Source organism: Balaenoptera borealis, assembly GCF_965194805.1.
Source record: "Balaenoptera borealis genome assembly, chromosome: 3".
In the NCBI taxonomy this organism is placed as follows: domain Eukaryota; kingdom Metazoa; phylum Chordata; class Mammalia; order Artiodactyla; family Balaenopteridae; genus Balaenoptera; species Balaenoptera borealis.
In genome coordinates this window covers 38,199,054-38,221,395 of record NC_138866.1, presented here as the reverse complement: position 1 = coordinate 38,221,395, position 22,342 = coordinate 38,199,054, and the positions used below count along the sequence as shown (strand labels likewise).

The 22,342-nt window shown below is 35.4% G+C and overlaps 1 protein-coding gene across 2 annotated transcripts in view; it reads right to left on the bottom strand.

The window, feature by feature from the left end:
* KCNH5 (potassium voltage-gated channel subfamily H member 5) overlaps positions 1 to 22,342 on the bottom strand; it is a 332,299-nt gene that overhangs the window by 82,076 nt on the left and 227,881 nt on the right. For both annotated transcript variants that reach the window (XM_082386478.1, XM_082386477.1), the window contains exon 9: positions 1,901 to 2,153. In XM_082386478.1, the coding sequence (XP_082242604.1) occupies positions 1,901 to 2,153 (253 nt within the window). The remainder of the gene's footprint in view (positions 1 to 1,900; positions 2,154 to 22,342) is intronic.

Sequence of the window (22,342 nt, the reverse complement as noted above, 5' to 3'; positions counted from 1 at the left end):
TTCATTTTTACTGTGTCATTGGGCAAAACCAGCTACCATTTTATTTTAAAATGAAAAGAAAATACATTTTGTCTGTCTCACTGAGCAAATGATTCCAGCTTAGCAGATCCAGCCCAGAGGTACTACACTCAGGGCTTTCTCCATCCATCTTTTTAGAAAAGAATCTACCAAGGTGAAGCTATAATGAAGAAAATGGGGCAAAGCAAATGACAATGAGTGCACAGCCGAGGTAATTTATCATGACGGTACTCACTTTAGTGTAATATATTTTATGTCTGTTCTCCCACCCACCATTGACATGAACATGCAGGAAAAAATACACCTGTTTTGGGCTTGTGTTTTATCCTCTTCTTTAAGCAAACAAGAATGGTTGTAGTGTGTATATACTCCATTTTACCACAAAGGATTGTTCTGGCAAAATGTACACTTTTTAATGAAGGATTATATAACTCCTTTATACTCCAAGAAACAAAGCAGAACAAGCACTAAGCAGCATTAAACACACCCAGAGTGCTGACTCTAAGTACTGTATGCATTTTCCTTGCAAAAAAAAAAAATCAAAAATAAAAAGTTTCTAAAAGAAATTTATACATAAATGTAATATTATTTCTCAACAGTTAAGGAAAGGGTTACAAACAATAGTGTTCAGTCATTTGCAACACTGAATCCTTTTCTGTAACCCTTACAAATTTTACTGAACCTATTTTCCTATGAAGAGTCATTGTTTCTCAATTCTGTCTTTTCCAAGTAATTGTGTTTTTTGAAATCAGTCCTTTATTTTGCGGCTGGATTTTGCTTTTGCAGTTTCTAAAATACATCAGTCAGTCTTTACTTATGAGAATAAGTGGCATTCAAGCTATGGTAGGTTGACCTCAGTAGCTAAAAAATCCAATAGTTTAAAAATTGAGCTCATTTTTCATGAGATACAAGCCATGAAAAATGTGATCAAAAGGGAGTTGACATCCTGCAATTCTAACTTATTTTACTTGAAAAAACACAAGAAATGATTCTCCTCTGACCTCATTATTGCTTCCTTTTTTTAATCTATGTGGAATTCATGCTGCAGATATCTGAGCAGAAAATGATCTAAAATATCACTTAGCAATTTTTTTACCAAGATAAAATGTAAAATGGATTACACTGTCCCCAAACATGTAATTTTTAAAAATTTTGTCACTCACATGTTCTGTCACTGCCTTTTTTCATCAGTGCAACTATCTACCAGCTCTCTGAATTTTAGAACAAATTTACTATTAGCTGAATAACTTTCCTGATTCATAAATGTAGATGGACAAAACCAGCTTTAAAAACCTAAGTTTACTTGCATTGTGATTATTCCAATACACTGGTTCAAATTCATTTACCTCCTCATCACTTTCAGCTCACTACTTAGGTCCACTGTGAGGAAGCAGAGAGGTTTAGAGTAAGAAGATCTGTACTCAAGCCCTAACTCATTTACTAACTAGCTGGGCCAGTCACTAAAGTTTTCTGGGCCTCAATTTATACATCTCTAAAAGTAAATGTTGAACTACACGGGTTCTATTGTCCCTCTGAGACTAACACTCAGGTTACTAAACTGACAATCATTTCACAAGCCATTTTCACACTTACCAACATGGAGGTACTGCCACCTTAGGCTGCGATTACCTCCAGTCTAAAAGGCACTGCCCTATGTGGCCAAAGAAAATTTAATCAAACCCTCATGCAGCCCATTAAGCTATGACCAATACTAATGTTCTCTGCTGAAACGGAATTACTAGTTTTCACTGAGATTCATCATCTCATCAGTGACCCAATTTCCAAAGTCACCAAGCAAAGGGAATTTATCTTAAAAAACCTGAGAAGTAAAATCTCTAAAACTGTTACACGTTTGCTACTATGTTAGGAAAGTTCACAGTACCTAAAATAGCCACCACCTCATCATCCTGGATGACTTCCAAGGATCCTGACACCACAAAGCAGAGGGCATCCACACTTTCTCCAGCATGGTAAATGAGGTCCCCAGGAGCACAGTGAATAGTTTGAAACTCTACCGCCAAGGCACGCAGACACCCGTCGCTGGCCAATCGAAAAGCAGGATGCTCATTAAAAACCTTCCGGTTTAGATGAACACAGATATCAGCTCTCATGTCCTTGGGACAGATGGAGAGGACCTGAAGAAAGTGAGAGATGCATAAGTGAGAAGAAAATAGAGAGGGACTATTTCAGAAAAAAAAAAAAATAATAATCTAACATACTTATTGACTATGACACAGTCTGCAAAACAGTGTATTAAGGAAAAAGGTAACAAGACACAGCTCTGCTCTGAAAGATCTAAAAATCCAGTGGGATGGGCTGATGAGCATATGGGCTATTATAATACAGCACCACGTGCTAAAGCTCTGAGGGGGTATGGATCTCACCATAGAGACAACAGAGTCTTAAAATGGCCAGGAAGTGTCTCAGAAAAATACTTAATATAATGTCATCAAAAAGCCAACTAAGATAGGTCATTAACATTCATTTTATCTAGTTGCTGTTTTAGAATTTTTTCGTAACTAAATCAAAATTCAGGATAATGGACTTTTACTACACATTGGAGGTGGATTCGTATTAACCAGTTATAAGACAACAAAATCAACAGAAGCACCTTTGCAACATGACATGAAATTTGACATGGCTGATATAACTCCACTCTCAATGTGCTGTCTTCACTCTGAAATATGTATTTTCATTTTACTAATGAATTCATGCTCAGGGAGTGAAAAGAATATTCACCAGCCTTCTGTAGGGCTTAGGCAACTGGCAATGTCAATGCTGGCAAGGTGGGCACATCACGTTGCGTGGCAGCCCTTGTTCATTCGGGTCTTTGACTCCTAAAGACTGCTGAAAGCAACAGCAGAATGAGCTCTAAGTATCCTTTAGAAGGGGGAACAAACGGCAGAAACATGCTTAGAGATAAAGGGGTACAAAGCTTTTATTCCCTGTAGCTTTCAGACAGGGCAATTAAAGACCCCGATTAAAATGGATATTATCCTCACATTATCATCAGAGCATCATCAAGCAAGATATGATTACAGAAGTCAGGGCTGCCCAATTTAAAGATGCATGTGCAAACTCACTTAGAATCCTCTCCCAACTCCCTTGGTAAACTATTCCTTATAATCAGAAATGTTTTTCTTTGATAGAATTTGAATCCCTCAAGCTGAAGTCGAAGTTGATTTTTCCTCATTAAGTTATATTGAATAATGTTTTAATACAAAATGGTTTTCTTTCCTGTACTAATTGCATTTTAACCTTTAAAAAATTACCTAAGGCTTGGAATATCCCCTGACTTTCCTCTTATTGGGGTTCACTATCAATGAAAAGGAAATTTCTGTTTGAAACGAAAAGCTGGTTGCTTCCATGTGTAGAAGATGAGCCCATCATAAATGTAAAGACCGTTCATTAAATGATGATTTCAGCATCCCTCCCCTTAACGTTTCCTAGTACTGTGATACTATCTCACATCACTTAAAAGCATCTTTGTGGATTTTTTCTTACTCCTTTGAACTCCTATATGCAGTAGCCATCAGCTCACCTATCTTTCTGAAAGAGTTCCTCTTTAAGGAAAGGAGCACTTAACTTAAGGGATATAGAAGCAATTGGCATTTTCCACATCAGTTATTTTCCATAATAATATAAATTTTTTTTTACTATATTAACTTTTAGTGACTTCTGACGATATTAGTCATTCAATAAGCACTTATTGGGCTTCTACTATGGGGCAGGCCACTGCATTAAATTCCTGGAACTAGAAGGATAAATAAGATGCTCTTTGCTTTGGGGGAGGTAACCACGAAGTAGGGTAACCATGAAGTAGGGGGAGGTAGGCATGTAAAGAGACAATTATAATACAGTGAGAAAAGTGCTATGATAGGGGCATTGCCAAGGTGACATGGAAGCATATGCTGCCTAGAGGTCATTACTTATGACTTAGAGGTACCATAAAAGATCAACCTCAAGAGGACATGGGTATGGGTGCAAATCTACCACCTATTGCCTCTGTAACCTAAGGCAAGTTATTTAACGACTCTAAACCCCATCTGTGAAATGGGATGATAGTGTTTATTTCATAGGTTCATTGTAGGAATTAAATGAAAGAACTTGAGTTAGCCCAATTTAGTCTTGCACATGGCAAAAGTTAAAGAAAGGCTAGTTTTAATTTTCCCTACTGAACATGAGTATTCCTACAAAATTTACTGGTTTTTTTAGTTCTCTAAAAAAGCAGTTTGCTTTTTTTATTTCATTTTCCACTCCTGCCTGAATTCTGTTTCTTGGCTGTTTGATGAGGTTCCAAGCAGAATTAAGAAAGTATTTCAGCAGGAGCCTGAATACATTTTAAGCTTTAACTAGTGTTAATATTATATTTTCCTCAAGTTGAAAATGAAACTGGTTCTAGAAAGCAAAAATCATAAAAGCAATTTTAAAATACATACACACATGCATAAACATTGCACTGAATTGCTTAATGGGAAAACGGATCAATCTATTTCTATCCCATTTACCTTACAGAATTTTCATTGTTTTAGATTCATTTTGGTAATAGTCATTTTATGCCCTTTTAATTATTTCTTTCAAGATTCATGCTGCAAATGAAATCTTCCAATGTTAGCAACATTCTCTGTTTAGTGGCATATCAAAAGAGGATTTTTATTGCATTTTGAGTGCATCTTTCCAGTTTTTTTTCACTTTCCTTAAGACATTGCCTCATTATTTTGATTCACGGGATATACTAAAGTCCAGATGTTATAAAGTGACAAATTAAAACTAAGTGTTAAAATAGACCAAAGTCACCCCTAGTGGCAAGCTCCTTCCCAATATACAGAGCATGTGCTCTATCACGATGTGTCTGTCATCAAAATATGAGTATAGTGTTATTTTTTTCTGTATATGAAAGCCCTAATAAGTGTCTTAAGCAAGGCAAAATTTAGTTTTAAGTGATAAAATAAAGTTATGATGCAAAATGACTCTCACACCTGGTCCATTGGTCCCAGTTTCAATGTACTCTGCCTTGAATGTCATATCCAACCTCCACTGGTATATTCCTCATTGGATATCTCATAGTTATAAATAAATGAAATTGCATTTCAGTAGAACATATTCAGTTAAAAGTGACCTCTTTTATTTGACTCCCAAGTTGATTATTTATCCCTTCTTCATGTCAGGATAGAAATAAATCAAAGTAGACTCTTAATTAAGACAATAAGTTTTCTCTTTGGAAGAGCTATGGCTGTATATAAGGGGTCGTTTTTAGAATTCTGCAAACCAAGTGTGAAAAAAAGGAAGAATGCCATGGTCTGAAAAAGAAAAATTGAGTATTTATGATGCCAGTTTCATCAAACCCAAGATCAAGAGGAATCATAACAGATACCCCTTAGGCTCCAAAGATCTAACCTCAACACTGAGACTAGATCCTGATCTTAGAGGAAATGCTTTCAGTTTTTCACCATTGAGAATGATGTCTGCTGTGGGTTGTTGTATATGACCTTTATTATGTTGAGGTAGGTTCCCTCTATGCCCCACTTTCTGGCGTGTTTTTATCATAAATGGGTGTTGAATTTTGTCAAAAGCTTTTTCTGTATCTACTGAGATGATCATATGGTTTTTATTTTTCAGTTTGTTAATGTAGTGTATCACACTGATTGATTTACATATATTGAAGAATCACTGCATCCTTGGGATGAACCCCAATTGATCATGGTGTATGATCCTTTTAATGTGTTGTTGGATTTGGTTTGCTAATATTTTGTTGAGAATTTTTGTGTCTATGTTCATCAGTGATATTGTCCTATAATTTTTTTGTGTGTGTGAGATCTTTGTCTCGTTTCATAGAATGAGCTTGGGAGTGTTCCTTCCTCTGAAATTTTTTGGAAGAGTTTCAGAAGGATAGGTGTTAACTCTTCTCTAAATGTTTGATGGAATTAGCTGTGAAGCCATGTAGTCCTGGACTTTTGTTTGTTGGAATTTTTTAATCACAGTTTCAATTTCAGTACTTGTGATTGGTCTGTTCATATTTTCTTTTTCTTCCTGGTTCAGTCTTGGAAGGTTGTACCTTTCTAAGAATTTGTGCATTTACTCTAGGTTGTCCATTTTATTGGAATATAGTTGTCTGTAGTAGTCTCTTATGATCCTTTGTACTTCTGTGGTGTCAGTAGTAACTTCTCCCTTTTCATTTCTAATTTTACTATTGAGTCCTCTCCCTTTTTTTCTTGATGCATCTGGCTAAAGGTTTATCAATTTTGCTTATTTTCTCAAAGAACCAGATTTTAGTTTCATTGATCTTTGCTACTGTTTTCTTTGTCTCTATTTCATTTATTTCTGCTCTAATCTTTATTATTTCTTTCCATCTACTAAATTTAGGTTTTGTTTGTTCTTCTTTTTCTAGTTGCTTTAGGTGTAAGGTTAAGTTGTTTATTTCAGATTTTTCTTGTTTCTTGAGGTAAGATAATATTGCTATAAACTTCCCTCTTAGAGCTGCTTTTGCTGCGTCCCACAGGTTTTGGATTGTCATGTTCTCATTGTCGTTTGTCTCTGGGTATTTTTTGATTTCCTTTTTGATTTCTTCAGTGATCCATTGGTTGTTTAGTAACATACTGTTTAGCCTCCATGTGTTTGTGTTTTTCACAGTTTTTTTTTTCCTGTAATTGATTTCTAATCTCATAGTTTTGTGGTCAGAAAAGATGCTTGATATGATTTCAATTTTCTTAAATTTACTGAGGCTTGATTTGTGGCCCAAGATGTGATCTATCCTGGAGAATGCTCCCTGTGCACTTGAGAAGAAAATGTATTCTGCTGCTTTTAGATGGAATGTCCTATAGATATCAATTAAGTCTATCTGGTCTAATGTGTCATTTAAGGCTTGTGCTTCCCTATTAATTTTCTGTCTGGATGATCTGCCCATTGGTCTAAGTGGGTTTTAAAGTCCCACACTCTTTATTGTGTTACTGTCAATTTCCCCTTTTATCGCTGTCAGCATTTACCTTATATATTGAGGTGCTCCTATGTTGGGTGCATATATATTTACAATTGTTATATCTTATTCTTGGATTGATCCCTTAACATTAGGTAGTGTCCTTCCTTGTCTCTTGTAACAGTCTTTATTTTAAAGTCTATTTTGTCTGATATGAGTATTGTTACTACAGCTTTCCTTTGATTTCCATTTGCATGGAATACCTTTTTCCATCCCCTCACTTTCAGTCTGTATGTGTCCCTAGGTCTGAAGTGGGTCTCTTGTAGACAGCATATATACAGGTCTTGTTTTTGTATCAACTCAGCCAGTCTGTGTCTTTTGGTTGGAGCATTTAATCCATTTACATTTAAGGTAATTATTGATATAAGTGTTCTTATTGCCATTTTCTTAATTGTTTGGGTTTGTTTTTGTAGGTCTTTTTTCTTCCCTTCCATTGACAGAGGAAGGGATAAAGAAGATGTGTGTGTGTGTGTGTGTGTGTGTGTGTGTATACACACAATGGAATATTACTCAGCCATAAAAAAAGAACAAAATGCCATTTGCAGCAACATGGATGGACCTAGAGATTGTCATACTGAGTGAGGTAAGTCAGACAGAGAAAGACAAGCATCATATGATATTGCTTATACGTGGAATCTAAAAAAATGGTACAAACGAACCTATTTACAAAACAGAAATCAAGTCACAGATGTAGAAAACAAACTTATGGTTACCAAGGGGGGAAGGTGGGGGGAAGGAGGGATAAATTGGGATATTAGGATTGACATATATACTCTACTATATATAAAATAGATAACTAATAAGAACCTACTGTATAACACAGGGAACTCTACTCAATACTCTGTAATGACCTATATGGGAAAATAATCTAAAAAGAGTAGATATATGTATATGTATAACTGATTCACTTTGCTGTACAGCAAAAACTAACACAACACTGTAAAGCAAACTATATTCCAATAAAAATTAATTATAAAAAAAAAAACCAAAAAAACCCACTGAGACTAGAGAACCCTTTTTTCTAAAAAATTTTTTTATTGGAGTATAGTTGACTTACAATGTTGTGTTAATTTCAGGTGTATAACAAAATGAATCAGTTATACATATACATACGACTCTTTTTTTTTAAGATTCCCTTCCCATATAGGCCATTACAGAGTATTCAGTAGAGTTTCCTGTGCTATATGGTAGGTCCTTATAGAGAACTCTTAATAAAACATAAATATAATCATGTTATCTCACTTTCTTAAATATCTAAAAGCTTGCTTCCCCACCAGATAAACTCAAGTCCTACGCAAGCATACAAGGCTCTCTATGGTGGGAGCCTCCTCCAGCCACAACCCTTACTACCTTCCTTCAACCCTGTATCCCAGTCACATGATATTTCTCACCTCTCTAAAGTTGCCATGTTTGCTCATGGCTGTTTGCCTTTACACATGCTGTTCCTTTTGACTGGCATATTCCATCATCTCCTTCTCTGTCTAGTCACCTCTGATTCATCCAACAAAAGAAAAAAAAAAAACAGACCATCCCTCACTGTGTCATAAATACAATTTATATACAGCTCTATCATAGAATTTGGTACTGTATAGAAGGGAAAAATGAGAATAAAGGTGTTGTGATCTGTATTTTTAAATAATAGCACACTGTAGTAACATTAAATTATCACAGAGTTGAAAGGACTTTGTCCTAGAGATTTCAAAATTTTATTTACAGCAATAAAATTATCCTTTACTTTTTTAATGAAATCTTACCTTATGCCCAATATGTAAAGCAGATACAAGCAGAATTATGCTGGATGAAACTCTGATGGAAAAGCAGACTCCTAGGCAGGGCTCCAGAGGCCACATTCATTCATTTAACTCATAGCTACTGAGCTCTGGTTATATGCTAGTTACATGCTGGCTACTCTGCAGGCCCTCCAGATCCATGAGCTAAAACTCTCATGGTGCCTGACTCCCTGGAGTTTCCAGACAGCAAAAGCTTGAAAAATCACTGCTCCTAGTCCAATGCCCGATTTTACAGAAAACGCAAATGTATATAACATAAAGGTTATGTGATTTGCTCAAGGCCTCTCGATAAATTACTAGCAAAATCCAAAACTGTTGAGTTCCAGCTCTTAAGCCATGCTCCTGAGTGAAGCTCAACCAGCAATAAAATATAACATCTGTCACTTTCTGATGTTTTCTTGTTCTTAGTGTACTACAAAAATCTTTGCAAATTTGTTTCCATTTATAACTAAACCCTTTCATTTTAGCTCCAGTAAATAGAATGCATATAGAATGTGTCAGTAAAGACATGAGGATTCACTGACAAATTATTTATTTATCCATTACTATTTGCCAAAGGGAAGTCATCTTATTTTATATATAAGTTGTAGTGTACATCTTGAAAGGATTGAACTAGATATTAGCATAGAGAGAACATTTGATAAATGTCACTCAGGTAGATTCCTTCCCCCATCACTTTCATCCATTATGGTATTAGTGCTTAGAGAAAGCTTAGAAGAATGAGCCTACATACTTTAATTAGAAACCAAGAAGTTAAATCAAGATTCTCTAAGGAAATGGTTGACTAGAGTCAAAGGAAGAAGGTTTATCCTCTTTTATGCATTCTTGGAACATACTTTAAAATGTATTTTAACACTCATTATACAAAACATGGGAAATCAAAAAACTATAAAGAAGAAAATAAAATTTCTTCATTATTTATACATATTTATATATGTATATAGCATTTTCATAAAACTTGAGTCTCTAAAGTTTTATTTCATGCTATAATCACTCAGTGTCATATTATAATCATTTCCCATGCCATGAAATATTGATTTAAAAACAAAATTTGAATCATTGCATAATAATCCCTAGTATCATTATAACACAATTCACTTAACCATTGCATTATAACTGGATATTGAGATTTTCAGTTTTCCCTTTCATAAATCAAGTCATAACAAATACCCTGTACCTATATCTGATTGTCTAAGGACAGTATTTTTAGAAGTAAAATTAGTGAGTAATGTGTAAAAACATTTTTAAGGCTCTTGCCAAATTGCTTCCCAAACAAGTTGTACCAAATTACACTTTGACTGGTAGTATATGAGTATCTTACATGATTTTAATAATCTCTCTCTGAAATCTCCCATTTTCATTTGAAAGAGAAACAAATGGCAATTTCACCTGAAACAAAAGAACTGTAGTGACATGAGACAGAGGCTGGAACACTTTAGTCTTAGTGGAGGTGGTTTCCTACCACTACTCCCTAGTTCAGTGACCACAGTTGGACCACTTCTAGTCAATCTACAACAAATTTCTAGTGTGAAAATGGGAATAATTGTATTTTAAGTGCCTGAAGGTAGTGAACTAAACAAGGCTCCCTCTTGAGGTCTCTTACTGCTCTAAAATATTTTACTGTTTATCTATAAAATCCTGTATCAGGAATAATATAGTATCAGCTATCTTTAGTAATAATTGATTAGTGAAGATGATCCCGTTTTCTTTCTTAGGGCAATGGAATAAATACATTGATGACATTTTGATAGGCATTGAAGTCATCGTTGACATTCTTCAAAATTCCTGCTCCCTTTCATGCAATTGTTATGCATTGCTAATTAATCACTGCTCACCAATAAAACTGAGTGGGTATTAAGTTAGTGAAAATTAGTGGAAAATGTCAGGCAAGTGACATTTGCACATAAAACATTTTTACAATCCTTCCTGGGAATGAGGAGTTCAAGACTGCCAACAAGTGGAGTAGTGTTCTCTACAGGAATTCAATTCTTATTCATTTTATAGGAAGAAAAGAAAGCTCACCTTATTATTACTATTTTTAACTATAGCCAGGCAGCCATGCGGACCAAGAGAGAGCAGCTGTCTGGATGTTAGTCTGCCAATTTCTGGGGGTATCAAAACCTCTAGAGAGTTAACTCAGCACCATGTAATGAAATAAAACCAAAGTAAATTAACTTCCATTGTTTAAAAGTAAAAGGTCATATTTAGCGACAGAAGGCTGCTCTAACCAGTGAGAGATTATAGATTAAAATCCAAAGGTTTCACTTTACAGATAAATTTCCTGTGACTAGACTTCATATACAAAAGTGAGACCTAAGGTTTTTGTTTAAAAAACACAGAAAACCAATTCTACCAAGTTTTTCATGGTCTTGGTTTTCTAGTAAAGTGAGCAGTGAAAAGAAACAAATAGCAGTTGTTACCAATTTTTTAACTTGTTAAAGCTGCTGTTTGGGGCTACTAACTTTCCAAAGGTAGGGCTCTGATGAAATTTAGAGTTTCTATTGTTCTCTATTTTCTATCTCATGTCTGTATTTTTATATGTGCATATATTTGACTAAATAAGAACACTTTTACTCATGTGAAAATATTTTCTAAAATTATACTTTAAAAGTAATTTGATTAATTATGCAGAAGATTGGAAACCATCCTAGAAACAATCTGGACATGATCTTTTTAAAAGTCATCTATGACAAATGATGCTCCCAGCATCTCTAAAAGAATGAGTTCCTCTCTTATATTGTGGGTGGAAGTGAATTAGTACTTCTATTACCTGGTGACAGAGCTGTATATATATATATATATTATACCTTAACATCCAACAATTCAACTTGTAGGTATACACTCAACAGAAATGTCTATATATATGGACAAAACCATATAAACAAGAGTGTAGCAGAACTATTCATAATAGCTCCAAAGTGAAAATTACCCAAAGATCCATAAACATTAGAATAAATAAATACATTGTGGCATATTCACACAATGGACTGCTATTCAGCAACAAGGATGAAAGAAGAAACAACTACACATAACATACCTGAATCTCAACAACATAATGTTGGTTAAAAAAGAGCCTGACACAAAAGAGTATTCTCTACATAAGTCCATTTATATAAAGCTCAGCAACTGGCAAAATCAATATACAGTTCTTGAAGCTAACATATGAGTTACTTTGGAAGGGCAAAGTTGATTAATGCCTGGAAAAAACATGAATATGTTCTTTCCACATGGATATGACCTATATGGGAAAAGAATCTAAAAAAGAGTGGGTATATGCAATTGATCCCTTTATTTATTTATTTAAATTAATATTTATTAGAGTATACTTGATTTACAATGCTATATTAGTTTCTGCTGTACAGCAAAGTGAATCGATTATACATATACATATATACACTCTTCTTTAGATTCTATTCCCATATAGGTCATTACAGAGTATTGAGTGGAGTTCCCTGTGCCATAGAGTAGGTCCTTATTAGTTATCTATTTTATATATAGTAGTGTGTGTATGTCAATCTCAATCTCCCAATTTATCCCTCACACCCTCTTTCCCCCTGGTAACCATAAGTTTGTTTTCTATATTTGTAACTATGTGCTTTGTAGATAAGTTAATTTGTACCCTTATTTTAGATTCCACATATGAGTGATATCATATGATATTTGTCTTTCTCTGTCTGACTTACTTCACTCAGTATGACAATTTCTAGTTTTTAAAGTTTACCTTTAAAACCACACACAAACATAAATAGTAACTATGTGAGAAGATGGATATGTTAATCAGCTTGACTGCAGTAATCATTTCACTATTTATATGTAATCAGATCATCATGTTATGCACCTTAAATATATACAACTTTTATTTTTTAAAAAAGTTACTTTCAAACAGATAGTTATTATCCAAAGAAAATGAATGAAACAGAAATTGGAACCACCGAATCAGTAGTGACAATTATTTCTAGAATGATTTTGACTATGAATGCTTATGTCTCAACCTACCGTTCAGTTCCTAAAGATATGCATCAGGTCTCTTTCAAATTACTTAATGTAATTTAATATATTTATGTAATTTAATATAAACTGTAGAAAGTAAAGGTAGTCAAGAGAAGTCATGAGTAGTAAATGAAGATATGTGGGTTGATTATTTATATTGCTTCTAATTCCAAATAATTCCATATATGTGTGCATGTGTATATCCAGATGGATAAAATCAAGCATACAGAAAATAACAGCTAGAAAGTTAAGTTGTCTTGAAAAGATTAGGAAATTATTAATCAGAAGAATAACTAAATAAAATTTAAAAATACCAATGTTTGAACAATTGAGATCATATTGAAACATTTTTTCACAACTCTGTCATATATAGATGACAGATATAGTACATATAGCAGTGTGTTTATGTGTAAGATGTCTATGTACTATAAAACCAGAAATCTTTCAAAGAACACCAAGCTCTTCCACTCACTCTCCCAATATGTCGACATTTATAAACTAAACCCTGATCAATATGTTCTTATTGAATAAAGCCTGTAATGTTATTTTGTATAGTTGAAATGGGATAGCAATATCAGACAAAGCTTCCTTGTAAATTATACCCTTCACTATTAGTAACTTGCCTCAGGAATTTAGCTCTCTGGGACAACTGGAATAGACAAAAGAGTATAGTTACTTGAATATTTACATGCTCAAATATTCCCCCTAAATTTTCTATGGCAGTATTTCATGCATAAGCAAATTATAAGAAACAACATACAGACTATATTAAAACTAATTTTTAAAAGCATGTACAATAAATATAATTTTCAAAGTTAAGAAAATGAAATATAAGCCTTAGATTGAAAGAATATATTTGTAATACATGTATCTTACAAAGGACTCATATCTCAGATAACATGAAAAACTTCTACAAATCAATAGGATATAGGCAGAAAATCTAATTTAAAAAAATTTAAAAAGAGTTGGGCAATTTACAAAAGAGATTATCTAAACAGATAATATGACTTTTAAAGGTGTTCAAAACCATTAAGTATGGAGAAATGCAAATTAAAACCACAATTAGATACCAATACACACACGCCGCAATGGCTAAATGTAAAAGGCTGACAATATACTAAGTCCTGGAGAATATGTGGAGCAACTGGACTATATCAGATAGTTAAATGGACTGTCCCATTCTAGTGGGAATGTCAAATAATATGACCACTTCCAAGACTCTTTGACAATTTCTAATAAAACCAAACTTCTACCAATACTACAACCCATCAATTTCATCCCTATGTATATATACTACAGAAGTCTGTAAATATGTTCATTAAAAGACAGGTACAAAAATTTCATAACATCTTTATTCATAACAGCCCAAACTTAGAAGCAACCCTCGTGTCCATCAGCCATAGAATGAGCCGAGAAATTCTGATATATCCATATAAGTGAATACTACATATATACTGTATAATTCCACTTATGTGAAGTTTAGCATCAAAATAGTGGTTACAGGAAACAACTCAAATGCCCATCAACTGATGAATGGATACTCAAAATGTGGTAAATTCATACAAGAGAATATTATTCAGTCACTAAAAAGAAATGAAGTAGTGATACATGCTATAACATGGATGAATCTTGAAAACATGCTAAGTGAAATAAACCAGTCACAAAAGACCACATATCATATGATTCCACTTATACGAAATGTCCAGAATTAGCAAATCTATAGAGACAGAGAGTAGATTAGTCCTTTCCAAGGGCTTGGGAGAGGGGATAATAGAAAGTTACTGCTAATGGGGATGAAGTTTCTTTTCGGAGTGATGAAAATGTTCTGGAGAGTGGTGATGGTTACACAACCATGTGAATCTACGAAAAACTACTGAATTGTACATTTTAAAATGGTGAATTTTATGATATGTGAATTATATCTTAATTTTTAAAATAGTGGTTTCTTTGGAGTAGGGAGGGGACAGTAATTGCCTGGACATGGCATGGGATGAACCTTCTGGGGTGACAAAAATGTTTTTATCTTGATCTAGGTAGCAGTTACATGGTATATACATATATAAAAACTTATTGATCTTTATGTCTATGATTTGTATAGGTTATTTGTGTGTATGTAGTGTGGGTGAGTACCTTTCTCTGATAAAACACTATATGGAAAATCATTACTATCACCATTTTCCAATCACTAAAAATATTAGCATTAGGCAAATTTGGATAGAATTAAGTTGTACCATGTGTGGAACAGAACACTGCAGGAGACACCACTACCTAATTTCATTCAATAATTACATAGTACTGGCATAGAGTGTATTTTTATGTAAAACATACATAGGAAGTGGCATTAATGAATAGTTACAAACAGTTTTTGCATGCAAGTTGCTTGCCTATCTCACCAGGGAAATAAGACAAACTCACTAGTCAGTCAAAGTTACAAGGAAAGGTGAACAGGTTGCAAAAATGAAGCCAGCTTTAGGGAAAATACATTATTGGCAGCAGCTCAGAGGAGTGTATAATTAAGGAATGTTTGGGAAAAAGAGAGCTGATCTACGCAGGCCAAACCAAAGTGAGAACTTGGCCATTTATAATTAATCAATGTTTATGTTTTTTTCTCTTCATGTAGTTGAAACAGCTTTTTTTAAATGATTGGTACATCATAACGAATTTCTATCACTAAATGTAGTGTCTACTATCTTAAGTTTGTATCAATGCTGTTAATAAGACCTGAAAACAGAACAGTAAATACTGCCAGTTTTTTCATTGTTTACTTAATAGTATATATGTTGTCATGGTGACTAAACTGTTTAAATGTTTTAAGGACCAAAAATAAACAAACTTTCCTTATTTATGTGAGCCCATTTAGTAGCACCAGAGAAATACATATTTTTTTTAAGTTTAAGAAATTCCTTCAAAACTCATTAATATTCTGCAATATACTAGAAACCAAATGATCATCTTTTTGATATAGCATGTTATGTTGACATTATTAAAGGGACTTTGGGGAAATTAACTCTAAATGAATTTTGTTTTATGTATTACTTACATTGATATTTGCTACCAATGTCTTCATTGCTGAGAAACCAGACATGACAGTAATCAAACTTGTGGCAATTTTCATCATCCAGAAAATAGCCATGAATACAAGAGAAGTAAAACTGTCCATGAATAGGAGAAAAGACCGTCACACGCATGTGAGATCTGCATGTAACAGATGCCCTCAGACGTCACTTGATTTTTCAGGGAACTCTACCAGAGTCCCAGATCTTGCAAACATGACCTAGTTTCTGCACATGGCAGGTCAAAGACAGCAAATTGTTAGAAATTTTGTGGGAGGTGTGTGTTGACTGTGAGGAAAAGCAATAGATGAAAGGCTAAAGAAATATTCAAAAAACTAAAACGTAATGATGAACATATGGAAATGAAAACTTAAAACATAATATCATTTATAATTTATAAAATAAAATAGTAAATCTAACAAAACAGGGACAGGATCTGTATTCTGAAAATTACAAGATGCTGATGAAGGAAATCAAAGAACACCTAAATTAATGGAGAGATATACCATATTAATGAATTGGAAGACCCAACATAGTAAATAGGTCAGTTCTCCCCAGATTGATCTATAAGTTTAACGCAATTCCTATCAAAATTCCAGCAAGGTTTTTTGGTAGACATAGATAAGCTTATTCTGAAATGTAAATGGAAAGGTGTAAGATCTAGAATAGCTCAGAGCATTGAAAAAGGAACAAGGTAGTAGGAATCACTCTATCCAATGTTATGGTATATTATATAGCTGTAGCAATGAAAACAGAATGATATTGGCAAAGACACTCTTTTCAACAAATGGTGCTGGAAAAATTGGACATACAGGGGCAAAAAAAAGGCCAAACTTCAACCTAAACCTTACATCTTACACAAAAATTAACTCAAAATGCATCATGGACTTACATATAAAATGTAAGACTATAAAACTTGAAGAGAATGAAAAGACAGACGACAAACTGGAAAAAAATACTTGCAAATCATATATCCAACAAGGGACAAATATCTAAAATATATAAGAAGTACCAAAACTCAACATTTAAAAAAAAAATCCACTTAGTAAACAGGCAAAAGACAAGAACAGATATTTTACTGAAGAGAAGATACAGATGAAAAATAAGCACATGAAAATATGTTCACCATTATTAGCCATTAGGGAAATACAAATTAAACCTACAATGTGATATTACTGTCCACCTAAAATAAAAAATAGTGATAACCTCAAATGATATGAGGATGCAGAGAAAATAGATTGTTCATATATTGCTGGTATGTATACAAAATTGTATATCTATTCTGGTAGTTTCATACAAAACTAACATGTGCTTAACATATGACCCAGCAATTATACTCTTGGGCATTTATCCCAGAGAAAGGAAAATTAATATCCACACAAAAACCTGTCCATGAATGTTTATAGTAGTTCTATTTGTAATAGCCCCAAATGGAAACAACACAAATTTTCTTCAGTGGGTGAATAGTTGAACAAACTGTGGTACATGTATGCCATGGCATACCATTCAGTAATGAAAAGGAACAAACTAGTGATACACACAATAATTTGGATGGATCTCAAGGGAGTTACACACACAATGAAAAAAGCTAATGTCACAAGTTTACATGATTCTATTTATATAGCATTCTTGAAATGACAATATTAAAGAGCTGGAGAATAGATTAGCGGTTGCCAGGATTTAGGAAGGTGCGGGGGAGGGAGGAGGCTGTGGCAGTGAAAGGATAGCACGAGGGACCCTGTGATGGAACTGCCCTGTACCTTGACTGTGGTGGTGGTTGCATGAACCTATGCTTGTGATAAAATTGCTGGTTGTAGAACCAAACGCAGACACACATACACACAGAGAGAAATTAGTGTGTGTAAACTGGCGAAATTTGAATAAGGTTGATAATTCATATCAATGTCATCTTCCTGGTTATGAGGGAAACCGAGTGAAAAGTAGAATCTCTCTATGTTGTTTCTAACAACTGCATGTGATTTACAATTATCTCAAAATAAAAGTTTTTTTTAAAATAAAGCTAAAAGTTTTGTATTAACAAAAACTAAAAGTTTTTTCCCTCCCTTTTCAGGAAGGGCAAATATCCCTTCAAACAACCAGAGCCCCTAGAACATCAACTAATAACAGAGCATTGTATTAGGTGCCATTAATACACTTTTATTGTGTTACATTTCATAAAGCTAAAAATACTTGAGAATGCCCCTCAGTAGGAGAACTGTCTGTATGCTCTGGATTTACATGTGCCACCTTGGCTGGAAGATTAGTTCAATCTCATCAGAGACAACTACAGTTTGTCCTTCTGCCCCAGGGTAAACCAAATGCCAAACCTCTGACCTGAGGCATTAGCCTCTAGCACAAAGGCAAAGGCTTTAGCCAAAAAACCCTTTGCTCTGGGAAATCAAGCTGTAATTTTGCAATTTATAACACAGTTCTCTATAAAATATTCCAGTTTCATCTTCTTAAATGCCCAGACACTTCAAAACTGTACTGAAAATCTCATTTGGACAAAGTTTGTTTGGTCCTTAGTGATGCTTTATGCCTGAACAAAATCTTTATGCAATTATTTTTTTTCCAGTTAATGAATCCTTTAATGATACTAGCTTTGCAAATTGTGTTAACTAATCTAATAAACTAAGAAAGCAGTATAACTGCTTTCCTGACTAAGTCCACAGAGGTTTTCAAAGCAAAACAGGAGTGAAGGGGGCAGGGCACAACCTTTAAAAGAATGACATAGCCCAATGACATAAACTGATTAGAACCAAATAGGTCCAAGATGGACTAGACCTTGAGCCTCAGTATATGCTCATTGTAACACATCAGCAAGCTAAATGACACACACACATGTGCCAGACAGTTCCAAGGCCAACCATAAAGGTCAGAGAGTGGGCGGTGGCCCAATTCCTGGAAATCCCTACCCCTTCCCCCAAATAGCTGGACTACTCCTCCCACTCATCAGCCTATGAAATTACCCACCCTTATAAAAACTGACAACCCCATACCCTGGTGCGGCTCTCGCCTTCTGAGATGGTCCACACTCCGTCTGTGGAGTGTGGTTCTCTCTAAATAAATCCACTTCTTATCTATTACTTTGCCCCAGCGTGTGGGTTCAAGTCCCATTCAGAGTTACAACAGTTTCAAAAGCACTCTAAAACAGTTCTATCATTGTTTCCTATTTCGTTTGCTCATCGATTGATGGTCACCTATGAATGCCAGAAACATGTTTTGTCTTTCAGATACAGACAAAAAAATATATACAGCCACTACTTTCAGAAGTTTCTAGTCTATTGGTTAAGATAGTTTAACAACAACAACTACTACACTATTTTATCAACAAAATATGAGTAACATTCTGGGAAAGTCCAAAGACCTGAGTGACTCAAAAGTTAACCTTGTCCTGGATAGTCAGCCTTACGCCTATTTTGAAATCACAGTATCTAGTATTTTACTAGAGTAGCAAACCAAATATCCTCCTCCTCAAGTTCAAACACAGCTTGGCAGGGATTTCAATATTGTTTTCTTAGATTCAATTGGTTCATATTTTGAAAAAAATAGAAAATGAAACCAACATTTTAATCCTTATGAAAATTATACAATGCAGATCTTATTATTTCCATTTTACAAAGGTCAATAAGATTCATGGTCTGGGTGACTTAAAGTCCTTTTGCTCTTTCTATAACAGCATTTTCATATACCTGTTGCCTATTTGTATGTTTTTTATGGAGAAATGTCTATTCAAGACCTTTGCCCATTTTTAAATTGGGTTATTTGGTTTTCTACTGTTAAGTTGTGTGAGTTCCTTATATATTTTGGGTATTAACCCCTCATCAGATATAGGGTTTGCAAATATTTTCTCCCATTCTGTAAGTTGCCTTTTCATCTATTATTTGCTTTCCTTGCTGTGCAGAAGCTTTCTGGTTTGATGCAGTCCCATTTGTCTATTTTTGTTTTTGTTGCCTATGCTATTGGTGTCATATCCAAGAAATCATTGCAAAGATTTAAACATAAGACCTGCAACTCTAAAATTCCTAGGAGAAAACACAGGGCAAATTTTCTTGATTGTCTTTTTGTCATTGTCTTGGCAATGTCTTAATCCATTTTGAGTTGATTTTTGTGTGTGGTGTCAGATAAGATCCCAATTTCATTCTTTTGCGTATGAATGTCCAGTTTTCCAAACACCATTTGTTGAAGAGACTATCCTTTCCCCATTGTGAATTCTTGGCACCCTTGTCAAAGATCAGTTGACTATTTATGTGCAAATTTAATTCTGAACTCTCTATTCTGTTCCATGGTCTATATGTCTATCTCTAGGCCTGCACCTTACTATTTTAATTACTGCAGACTTGTAAAGTATTTTGTAATCAGGAAGTGTTATGTACCAGTTTTGCTCTTTCTCAAGATTATTTTGGCTGTTTGAGGTCCTTTGTGGTTCCATATGAAATTGACACAGTTTTTTCATATTTAAGTCTTAAAGCCCAGAATTGATTGATATGGTGGGAAGGAGAGGTCAGATTGAACTTTTTTCCTAAGCCCAATAACATTTATTGAATGGTCTTGCCTTTCCCACTCATGTATATTTGCCTATCTCTGTCATATATAATGTCTCTCCATATGTTTGGGGCTATTTTTAGATTCATTAACTTGCACCATTACCATATGTTAATTTGATTATCCCTATGCCAAAATCACACTCTTAATTACTACACATTACTCCTCCTCACTCCAATGTTGCATCTGTCTCCATTACTCTAATAAATCTGCTTTTATCAAGTCCACAAGTATATTCTATGTTGAAAAATCCAAGCAGAATTTTTCACATTTTATATTTTAGAAGATTTCAAGATAGTTGTTCATTTTCTCTCTTGACTTCCATAAAATAAAATATTTCTGCTTTTGATCTGATATCACCAACCACTGATCAATGTCCTTTCAGGCCCTTTCTCATCTACTTCATCTAAATGTAGGAGTTTCGGGGGTCTGGGCAAGATGGCGGAAAAGTAAGCTGCGGAGATCACCTTCCTTCCCACAGATACATTAGAAATACACCTACACGTGGAACTGCTCCTACAGAACACCCACTGAACGCTGGCAGAAGACGTCAGACCTCCCAAAAGGCAAGAAACTCCCCCACGTACTTGGGTAGGGCAAAAGAAAAAAGAAATAACAGAGACAAAAGAATAGGGACGGGACCTGCACCAGTGGGAGGGAGCCGTGAAGGAGGAAAGGTTTCCACACACTAGGAAGCCCCTTCGCAGACGGAGACTGCGGGTGGCAGAGGGGGGAAGCTTCAGAGCCACGGAGGAGAGCGCAGCCACAGGGGTGCGGAGGGCAAAGCAGAGAGATTCCCGCACGGAGGATCAGCGCCGAGCAGCACTCACCAGCCCGAGAGGCTTGTCTGCTCACCCGCCGGGGTGGGCGGGGCTGGGAGCTGTGGCTCGGGCTTCGGTCGGATCGCAGGGAGAGGACTGGGGTTGGCGGCGTGAACACAGCCTGAAGGGGTTAGCGCACCACAGCTAGATGGGAGGGAGTCCGGGAAAAAGTCTGCAGCTGCCGAAGAGGCAAGAGACTTTTTCTTGCCTCTTTGTTTCGTGGTGCACAAGGAGAGGGGATTCGGAGCACCACGTGGATGAGCTGCAGAGACGGGCGCGAGCCGCGGCTATCAGCACGGACCCCAGAGACGGGCATGAGACGCTAAGGCTGCTGCTGCCACCACCAAGAAGCCTGTGTGCGAGCACAGGTCACTCTCCACACCGCCCCTCCCGGGAGCCTGTGCAGCCCACCACTGCCAGGCTCCCGTGATGCAGGGACAACTTCCCCGGGAGAACTCACGGCGCGCCTCCAGCTGCTGCAACGTCACGCCGGCCTCTGCCGCCGCAGGCTCGCCCCGCCTCCTCCGTACCCCTCCCTCCCCCTGGCCTGAGTGAGCCAGAGCCCCCGAAGCAGCTGCTCCTTTAACCCCATCCTGTGTGAGAAAAGAAAAGACGCCCTCAGGCGACCTACACGCAGAGGCGGGGCCGAATCCAAAGTTGAACCCCGGGAGCTGTGCGAACAAAGAAGAGAAAGGGAAATTTCTCCCAGCAGCCTCAGAAGCAGCGGATTAAAGCAACACAAACAACTTGATGTACCTGCATCTGTTGAATACCTGAATAGACAACGAATCATTCCAAATTCAGGAGGTGGACTTTGGGAGTAGGATATATTAATTTTTCCACTTTTCCTTTTTTTGTGAATGTATATGTGTATGATTCTGGGTGAGATTTTGTCTGTATAGCTTTGCTTTCAACATTGGTCCTAGGGTTCGGTCCGTCTGTTTGTTTTTTTTTTTTACTTAAAATTTTTATTTTCTTAATAAATGTTTTCTTAATAATTTTTTCCTTATTTTCTATTTATAAAAATTAAAACAATTTTTTCTTAATAAGTTTTTTCATGTTTTTTATTTTAAAAAATTAAAAATTTTTTTCTTAATAAATTTTTTCTTAATATTTTTTCTTATTTTTTATTATAAAATATTAATAAATTTA